At 34.8% G+C, this 9,482-nt stretch overlaps 4 protein-coding genes across 4 annotated transcripts in view; 3 read left to right on the plus strand and 1 right to left on the minus strand.

Moving 5' to 3' along the window:
- LOC125844654 (40S ribosomal protein S28-like) overlaps positions 1–9,482 on the minus strand; it is a 122,604-nt gene that overhangs the window by 108,532 nt on the left and 4,590 nt on the right. The window lies entirely within an intron of this gene.
- On the plus strand, positions 751–5,139 carry LOC125844644 (SNF1-related protein kinase regulatory subunit beta-2). Its single transcript, XM_049523959.1, has 4 exons — positions 751–1,166; positions 1,837–2,015; positions 2,130–2,292; positions 4,537–5,139. Exons 1-4 carry the CDS (start codon positions 1,020–1,022, stop codon positions 4,849–4,851), a joined length of 804 nt encoding a protein of 267 aa, XP_049379916.1. The 5' UTR covers positions 751–1,019; the 3' UTR covers positions 4,852–5,139.
- Positions 5,343–7,557, plus strand: LOC125846121 (trihelix transcription factor GT-2). Its single transcript, XM_049525571.1, has 2 exons — positions 5,343–6,010; positions 6,861–7,557. The coding sequence occupies exons 1-2, from the start codon at positions 5,547–5,549 to the stop codon at positions 7,555–7,557; spliced, it is 1,161 nt and encodes a 386-aa protein (XP_049381528.1). The 5' UTR covers positions 5,343–5,546.
- Positions 8,114–9,084, plus strand: LOC125844647 (thioredoxin domain-containing protein 9 homolog). The gene is made up of 4 exons (XM_049523962.1): positions 8,114–8,208; positions 8,274–8,549; positions 8,622–8,780; positions 8,866–9,084. Exons 1-4 carry the CDS (start codon positions 8,188–8,190, stop codon positions 9,052–9,054), a joined length of 645 nt encoding a protein of 214 aa, XP_049379919.1. The 5' UTR covers positions 8,114–8,187; the 3' UTR covers positions 9,055–9,084.

A 9,482-nucleotide genomic window follows, 5' to 3' on the forward strand; every position in this document is an offset into this window, starting at 1 on the left:
ATCAAACCAACACATCATTGGGCCACCACTCTGTTACTACTCTTTCTACCCCTAAATAAATTGAAAATTTTATAATTGACGTATTTTGAGACTAATTATTAATAGTTATAACATTATTCTTTAAAATAAACTACTCTTTTCTTTTTCTTTATGATAAAATTTAAAATAAGTTGATGTAGTACTTATTCATTCATTAAAATATTAAGGTGACATAATTTATTTGGTTTTTAACTATAATATATGTATACATCAAGGGGAAAAAATTACTTCATATATCTTAATCATGTGACACACTTTTTTTAATCGATTTTCAAAAAAGAAATAATCACATTTCTGTAATTTAAAATAATTTAACTTTAAACTTCTTTCATTATTCATACGAATTTCAAAAGTCAAATATTGAATCGTGAATTGGGATCGATGGAATAGTAATAACAATTACTTACTCATTTCAGTATGTTTGCCTTACTTTTCTTTTTAATTTATTCTTTTTTGTACCAACTTTTAATTTTAGTTTCTTAAATTAAGTCAAACGAAAATCAAATAAATATATCAAAACAAAAAAAGTATAACATAATTAGTCATTATAGGATATATTGTGCAAAATACCAAAACTAACATAGTTTCAAAGTTGAGACTAAATGCAAATCTAAAATAGTTGGGCTTTAATGTGGACGGGGAACACACTAAAGAAGTAAAAAAGAAAAAACCATAGTTCCAATTGCACTAAGTATCAATTTTCACCTTTCTTGAAATTATTATTATTTTCTGGTGTGTTCCTCACTTCACTCATCAGCACTCAATCTAATCTAAAATCTAAATGGAACCAGAAATCCAATTCTTCTTTCCTTCAATTCTCCATAAACATAATTCTTCTTCCTTTTTTTACCATTAATGTCAAAGTTAATTGTGATGTCATAAAAAAGTAGTGGGTAAACCGTGTTTATATAGTTACACATAAAGGAATGACTTTTTTGTAGATTCTTTTCTGAGTTTTGTTTAAAAAAATACAAACTTTAATGGGGAATGTTAATGGAAGAGAAGAAATTGATCAATCTGGTGTTGGGGTGCAAGAAACTATGGATGCTAGGGATGGTGAATTCATGGGTCAATCTCCACCTTCAAGTCCTAGGGCTTCTCATTCGCCATTGATGTTTAGACCTCAGGTCAGTTCTTTGACAAAAAAATAAATGAAGGGGGTGTTTTTTTTGGTTGATTGTAGTATTGGGTTGTTTGTTTGGATGTAAAGATTTGATCTTTTGGAGGATTTGATGTAGATTTAGGCTGGAGATATTTGTACTTTGAAATTAATGGATAAATCTGAAGAAAGGTTGTTACTTTGAACAAATTTGTTTTGTCATAAGTTAATAAACTTTAATGATTCTTGTCATCGGTTGTTCTAGCCTTGGTGGACAGAGTTACTGTGGTACCTGTTGTTGGTGGGAGGTGGAACTAGTCCAGGTGCGCGAACGCTAGCCCGGACACCGCGATCATAATTAAAAAAACTTTAATGATTGTTTTTTTCCTCACATAATGGAATTCAGAATTTGAATTGAAGAGTTTTACAGCAATATTCAGATTGTCTGAAAATTGGCAAGTGCTACCTTTTGTATATATTGGAGGATGATTGAAAAATATAGATGGGGGAAAATTGGCTTTAGGTTAAGCACTAATGAGCATTTTAAGTTATCTAGCAAGAAAGGTTACATCTATGTATGTTGTGTTTATTTCTTATCAGAACTTGGTCCAGGATGTTGATCTTCTTATAGGCCGGGGGGTTCTCTTTTTGAGAGGGAATATGTGAATTTGTTTTTTTTTTGAAATGTTTTGTCTCAGATGCAAGTAGTCCCTTTACAAAGACCCGAGGAGTTGCACATCTCAAACCCTTCGTGGATGCAAAACACCTCAGGGTACGAAGACTTGAAGGATGAGCAAGGAGTTCCCACACTGATATCATGGACCTATGATGGCAAAGAAATTGCCGTGGAGGGATCATGGGATAATTGGAAATCAAGGTTTTTTATGCTTGCTTTTATTCATCCACGTTTTACATTGAAAAAGACTGTTCTTAACTTTTTGAGCTTTAAGATTGCAAGTTGACTCGGAAAAATTAAAACTCTATTTCTCAGGAACCTTTTGCAAAGATCTGGGAAAGATTTCACCATTTTGAAGGTGCTTCCTTCTGGAGTTTACCAGTATAGGTTTATAGTTGATGGACAATGGAGGTGTTCCCCTGACTTGCCATGCGTTCAGGATGAAGCAGGGAATACTTACAATATTTTGGATGTGAAGGTACATTTGTCATCTCAAAACTATCTCAGTCCATTTTCTCTCAAGAATTTTATTGAATTCCAGGCCTAGTTTCTATTGTATCTTTCTATTAGAGGATCAACGCAAAAATAGAAACTGGACGTCCAATAGGGATGTAGCTTATACACACACAATATTAAAATTTAAGTACTTATTGTGGGCCTTTGAGATTGTCTGTACACAACCTTGCTTTATTTGTCAATGTGAACATAAATATGAGTCAGATTAACTACCTTGTCAAACCAAGAAGAGTATACTCTTTATTTGTTATGCAACTGTAAGATATTAGTTTCCGAAATGAAGTTTTGGCTTGTGAACAGTGAACACTGTAAGGGAGTTGAGTTACAACTATGGAAATCTCTCCATCCTGGGCTTTTTTTCTCTGTGATAATCTCATCATGGAAACAAGAAGTGTCAGCATATGGATCCATGTCCTGTTCAAAAATGGCATGGATATAGATTGTGAAGTGTTTTGGTCCAAAAGGTGGATATACTGAATCTAGCCTTTTTCTCAGTTGTTATATTATGGTGTCAATGCATCACAAACTGTGAATTGTTAGAGCCCTTGAGGTAAAATACCTGAAGATGTTTCTGTTTTGTCAAAGCAAATCACTGACCAAAGAAATTGGGTGAAGGTTTTCCTGAACCCACTCCCTATAGCCATTAAGAATCATAGAAGAAAGTTTATGGTTAAATTTAAGGTAGAGCTAATTATCTACACCGAATAATTCATCTTATTCTATGCCTTTTCTATATGTTTTCATCTTGCTTAGAGAATTGAGGAAGTTTTCAAAGTGAGGGACCAGCTCTTCTCTACAAATAATAGAAATTTGGTTAAGGCAGCTTTGTAACTTATTTAGTGTTTTAGGTATCCCTAACTTAGGCCTTTTTTCTATGAGTTGTGTCATTGATTCATTCACTGCAAACTCTTCTATTTTCCTCTTTTTCTTCTCTACTGTCTATTCACAGCAATAGCAATTGTGCTTCATGCGCGCAAGCAAATTTGTCAAAACTATTCTCTTTTATATTTTAAAAAATATATTTATTCCATTTCTCATCAGAAGCATACAAGATTCAGCCATTAATAAATTTAATTATGATTTACATGCTATTTTGCTGCTATTAACTTTCACAGATGCAACATAGTTTCTTCAAACTCATGTGGACTTAGCAAAGAATTGAACCCAATGAAAGAAAACTTCCTATTTTTATGTAAAGGAACTGAGTCTGTTTGTAATTTTGGCACAATCTTTGTGCTGACATGTATATAAACCCATTACCTTTCTCCAAAAGAAAACAACAAAAGCAAAAGATCCATATAGGTGATACGAAACACTTGAGATTTAGGTCTAGTTACACTTACATTTGACCCATCGGTTTGCTAGGAGTCGTTTTTGTTAAGAGATTTCTATGTCACCAGATGGATTAGGCTAAGATTTAGAGAACCCCTCGTTTTATATAACTCTTATCTTGAGTATTGGCACGAAACCGACTCAAATTGAGTGAAATAGACATATATATATATAGCCAACCTAACTACTTTCTTGTTATTGATATGAAATTACTGTTGTACCAATTATAGAGGGGAAAGGAAGAAGCTAATGCAGCGTTGCTGCTGCTTGAAACTTGGCTTATGAATGCCTCATATGCATCCTACTTTAGCACCTGCTTCCCATCCCCAAACCTATTGCTACTCAAAATGGTCGCAGAAAAGAAAATGCTATCAAACTTATGATACTAAATTTGATGTGTGTACTTTATAGACATACTTTATATGTAGCAGAGAAGAAGTAATGAAAGTAATAGGTGAAAAGTTAGTTTGATATAGAAAATATCACGTCAAATTTAAATATGATTAAGTGAGACAATTGAATTCTTGAAATTTGTGAAATAACATGAATATAGAAAAATGTCAAGTCTTCTCTGTCTCTATCTCAGTTGCTTAACTACTTATCTTGGAAGAAAACTATCTAGGCAGATCAGATGATTGTGCAAGGTAAAAAAGTGTTGCATTTATTCGTAGTGTATGACCATATCAGCATAGACGGCTAGTCTGAAAGTACTTTCTATTTTCATACGCGGTACCCAAACTTTCATTGGACTATATTCTTAATACTGTCCTAATGATCACAGCATTAAGTCTTCCATTTCCTGGTGCCATTTGCTTTGAAAAGTCACAAGTTGATAAAAAACTAAATTGACAAAAAATTGTGCTGTTTGATGCAGGATTATGTACCAGAAGATATCGAAAGCATTTCTGGTTTTGAACCTCCTCTTTCCCCAGATTCCAGCTACAGTAACTTGCAATTTGGAGCAGAGGACTACGCCAAGGAGCCACCTTTAGTTCCACCTCATCTACAAATGACTTTGCTTAATGTTTCATCATCTCCACCTCCTTTATCAAGACCTCAACATGTGGTACTTAACCACCTGTACATGCAGAAGGGAAATAGTACCCCATCTGTGGTAGCACTCGGTTCAACTAATCGATTCCTGTCCAAATACGTGACAGTGGTACTTTACAAGTCCATACAGAGGTGAACATATGTCTTTTAATAATGTTAAGTTCGGTGACAAATGATTAGAAGTAAGGTCTCAACTCATGGCCACTCAAGAAAAGTAGCAGAGGAATGTGTCAATTTACCTGTAATCACTTATACGTATTGTATTCGCGAAAAATTACACGATTGAAAGAGAGAAACTGTGCTTGTTGTACTTTTGAGTTGTGCTGGAATATCTAGAGTTTAGTAGATAGGATAGGATTGAATGTTTCAGCTTTTGAATGGAATCCATGAACCATAATCTCTCTCCTGTTGAATGAAAATTTTAGCACTGGATGGATTTCTTCATATTTAACTTTGTTTAGTATTTGTAAAGATATATTAATTGTGTTCGTATCCATTAGACATCTCTATAACAGTCAGTCATATTCTAAAATAACATTTTTTTCATAAAAATTGATTATGCATGTGATGTTATTTATATGATTATAAAAATGTTTGGTATATATTAGTAACAATTTGAAGTGCTTTTAGAACCTTCACCCACGGTTGAAATTGGAGATAGGCAAATCATGTGGCACCTAATAAATAAGAGATCAAACTTTTATAAAATAAATAAAAAATTGTTAATTCGGTGATTCCTTTCCCTTTTACCCCATTTTACTTTGCTTTTACCAGTCCTCCATTTCCCTTCCGCCGCCGCTTTATATTACTTTTTTTTTTTTTACCTCTTCAATGGAACCCCTCATCGACGGCGACGGCCATACATCAAACGACATCGCTTCTTTCGCTGATAACCTTGCTCCTTTCCCTGAATCTACTAACGTCGTTTACGAGAATCCATCTGCCGTTATTGCTCCGACGGAAATCCACCGCCTTCCGGTTTCCCCTGTCCGTAAACTCCAACCGGTGCGGTTTGGAAACGGACGAAACTATGTCGATATGGTGGACAGCAACTGTGATATTGACGAAGCTTTGATGACTTGCACTAGTGATTTAGGGTTTTTGAGTCAGTTTTCTGCTCAAAATGCGTCTACGGTGTTGCCCATGGAGTGTGGATTTGTTAATTCGTTGGACGAGAATGGCGTCGCTAGGTGCTCGGAGGCGGAGATTTCGGCAGTTCAGCAAATGAAGTCGGAGTTAGATGCTGATTGCTTGAATTTGATCTCGCAATCTCGTATTTTGGAGGCTGAATTTAGGTAATCAATCTTCTGTATTATTAATTAACAATAGCGTCATGCCTTATTATGCTGTTTGATATTTATGGGATTAGATTATGTGAGCAAAGGTCTTCATTTTGCTCTTTAAATAAATATTCATTTTGAGCTAATATTATTTTTATATTATATTAACTTTCTAATTTCCAATTGTTTTTGTTGCTAATTAGTACTTACTTTTGTCACACAAAGTACTTGATGTCATTACCAGTTAACTTTAAATTTAAGTTTTGTCAAAAAAAAAAAACTAAGCTTTTTGAAACTTATTTTAGAATAAGTTCAAAACCTTTTGATATTAGAAATGGTTCATACTTTTTATTCTTTCTTTACATTTTACACCTTAGAAGTCATTTTTTTAAGGGTATCAAATCTACATCAATTAGTAGATTGGTGGTTGATGTCATAGCCAAGGGTCTATCAAAAACAACCTCTCTACTTCTGTGGTGTCGGGTGAAGTCTACGTACACTCTACCCTTCCTAGAAGGACTACATTGGGTATGTTGTTGTGGTTCATATCATATAAGGGGAAAGAAAGCGGCTAATAAGGTCTTGAATTTGTATGGTTGGGATTAACGGTAGCCTGTGCTTCAAACTTACTGCCAAGGTCTAATATTTCATGCCAATTTACTCCAAAATAGTTCTGATGGATAATGCAACTTTTTGTAATCCAGATTTATTTGAATAACAAAAGTGATTTTCTAGGAATGATTGGTTTCTCCAACGAAATTCTGAATTTGCAATAGTATGTTGAAGAATCTGTGAAGTTCCTTAGCAATAACTTTCTTCTAATAGTTTGTGAGAAACCTGATTCAAGTGGCATTTAATTATGCAGCTCATCTTCAGATGACAGTGAAGAACATTTAAATAGGAAGAGTCTTAAATTAAGTGTTGAAGAGATGGTAAAGAAGTTGATGGACAAGCAAGAGCAGATGCACAAACAATTAATAGAGATGCTAGAGAAGAAGGAAGAGGAGAGAATCATTCGGGAAGAAGCTTGGAAGCAGCAAGAGGTAGAAAGGGCAAAGCGGGATGTGGAGTTGAGAGCTGAAGAGACATCTAGAAACTTGGCTCTTATTGCTTTCCTTGAGAATCTGTTAGGTGAAGATTTCCAAATTGGAAAATCATCAGCAGAAGTAACAAGTGTAGTTAAAGATGAAGGTGAAGTTCATGGATCCGATCCATGTAATAGGAGATGGCCAAAATCTGAAGTACAAGCCCTTGTATCAGTTCGTACTTGTTTAGATCACAAATTTCTTAAAGGAGCTAAAGGATCCGTGTGGGAAGAGGTAGCGGATGGATTGGCTAAGATGGGTTACATTCGGACAGCAAAAAAGTGTAAAGAAAAATGGGAGAACATTAACAAGTACTATAAAAGGACTATTGACAGTGGTAAGACGCGTCCAAAAAACTACAGATCGTGCCCCTATTTCCATGAATTGGACTCACTTTATAAGAAGGGACTGCTTAACCAAGGTGCTGGAAATTGTGTGAAGATTGAGACAGAAAATAAGAATATGGTGAAGGATTGATCAGGCTCTCCAAATACACTTTGGTTGAACTTGACCTTGACAAACCAACACCATGGACCTACCTATCTATCTATTGCTGCAGTAATGTCTATTGATGCTCTTTAATTTGAAATGTCTTCAGAGGGAATTGTAGATTATTGTACTGTTTTGCTTGCATTTTGCTAACAAGTTGTAGACTCTTTTGTTTTCCTCATAATTTATTTATTTATACGATTTATTAGAATACCAAAAATGTATGCCATTACAACATAACAAAACGCTTCAAGTGACACTATAGGTTAATTAAATGCAGAATACGTGGATCAAAAACTTGCCTTCTTTGAATGGGGGCTCTCTGACTTCCATGCATACATTATACATATATCAAAAATCGTCAAGATAGTAATTGTTTCTAAACTATTATGATTTGTATAAGAAATCAAATTATAGTATTATTTTTAAATAGTTTTCATGACTATTAATTAAATAAAATGAATTTTGGCAAAAAGAAGTTAGTGGTAAACGGGCCGGGGCAACCCGTGGATTATAATATAAGGGCTAGGGCTGTGCCGTACACATCACATCCATTTCAATTTGAAGAAAGAACTAACAGATTAAGCTTCATTTTCCCCCAAAAAAAAACAATCAACCATGGAGAATGCGGTTCAAGAGGTATTATTTATTTAACAATGGAGAGTGGAAAATTTGATGTTTATTTAGGATTTTTTGAATTGCAGATAGTGGCAAAGCAAGTGTTGACGGTGGCAAAAGCGGTGGAGGACAAGCTTGATGAAGAGATTCATGCTTTAGATCGGTTAGATCTTGATGATTTGGAGGTGTTGAGAGAACGTAGATTGCAACAGATGAAGAAAATGGCTGAAAAACGGAATCGTTGGATATCTCTTGGACATGGAGAATACTCCGAGATCCAAGCTGAAAAGGACTTTTTCTCTGTTGTTAAGGCTAGTGATCGCGTTGTTTGCCATTTCTACCGCGAGAATTGGCCTTGCAAGGTAGGTAAATCTAATTTCCTCCAATTCAACTAAAAGCTAGCTTGTTTCCAACCATTGATTGTTGCAATGCAGGTTATGGACAAGCATTTGAGCATACTGGCAAAACAGCATATAGAGACACGTTTTGTGAAAATTAATGCTGAGAAAGCTCCATACTTGGCTGAGAAGCTTAGAATTGTTGTTCTTCCAACCCTTGCCCTCGTCAAAAATGCTAAAGTCGACAACTACCTGGTATGTCTGTCCAGTTAACAATTAACTTTCCAACTATTTGCGCACTCTGTCATTATTATCGTCCATGATTTGGCTATTATTACAGGTTGGATTTGATGAGCTTGGGGGTACCGATGAGTTTAACACGGAGGAACTTGAAGAGAGGTTAGCTAAAGCTGATGTTATCATCTTTGAGGGTGAATCATCAAAATTTTTATCAAAATCCAAAGCTAAAGCTCAGTCGAACAAGAGTGTGAGGCAGAGTTCAAATCCTGACTCATCGGACTCAGAATAGCTTGTTTTTATGTATTATTGTAGTATTCCTTTCTAATACTAAAATATACTTACTTCGTTCGTTATGAAACAAATACCTATGTTGTTTTCTACTTCTCCATGTAACCTGTTATTCGCTTTGGTTGGTTCATGTATTACTCCAGATAGATGCCTAGCTTTTTCTGGGGGTCTGATAATACATTTTATTTGTTCGTGTTATTAAAAAATTAGAGGTGCATTCGAATGAATTCATCACTTGATTGCTCACACATTTTCTCTTCAAATAACCGTTTCTTCATGTTACTGGTGGACGAAAATCTTTGGATTCTTGTGTTGCGACTCCTAAATGTTAAAAATAAAAGGTGGTGTGGATATGAGTATGGTTCATAGGTCATTTCGAATGGTTATAAAAGATTTAGGGCAAAAAGATGCTAATCAGTAAAATATTCT

Source organism: Solanum stenotomum, chromosome 11 (genome assembly GCF_019186545.1).
Source record: "Solanum stenotomum isolate F172 chromosome 11, ASM1918654v1, whole genome shotgun sequence".
NCBI lineage: Eukaryota > Viridiplantae > Streptophyta > Magnoliopsida > Solanales > Solanaceae > Solanum > Solanum stenotomum.

Bases quoted from the DNA above. Each gene is read 5' to 3' on its own strand.
- LOC125844644 (XM_049523959.1), top strand. From the start codon at position 1,020: ATGGGGAATGTTAATGGAAGAGAAGAAATTGATCAATCTGGTGTTGGG. The intron at 1,167-1,836 runs GTCAGTTCTTTG...GTTTTGTCTCAG, and splicing joins CATTGATGTTTAGACCTCAG to ATGCAAGTAGTCCCTTTACA. The intron at 2,016-2,129 runs GTTTTTTATGCT...TCTATTTCTCAG, and splicing joins TGGGATAATTGGAAATCAAG to GAACCTTTTGCAAAGATCTG.
- LOC125846121 (XM_049525571.1), top strand. From the start codon at position 5,547: ATGGAACCCCTCATCGACGGCGACGGCCATACATCAAACGACATCGCT. The intron at 6,011-6,860 runs GTAATCAATCTT...TTAATTATGCAG, and splicing joins ATTTTGGAGGCTGAATTTAG to CTCATCTTCAGATGACAGTG.
- LOC125844647 (XM_049523962.1), top strand. From the start codon at position 8,188: ATGGAGAATGCGGTTCAAGAG. The intron at 8,209-8,273 runs GTATTATTTATT...TTTGAATTGCAG, and splicing joins TGGAGAATGCGGTTCAAGAG to ATAGTGGCAAAGCAAGTGTT. The intron at 8,550-8,621 runs GTAGGTAAATCT...GTTGCAATGCAG, and splicing joins GCGAGAATTGGCCTTGCAAG to GTTATGGACAAGCATTTGAG.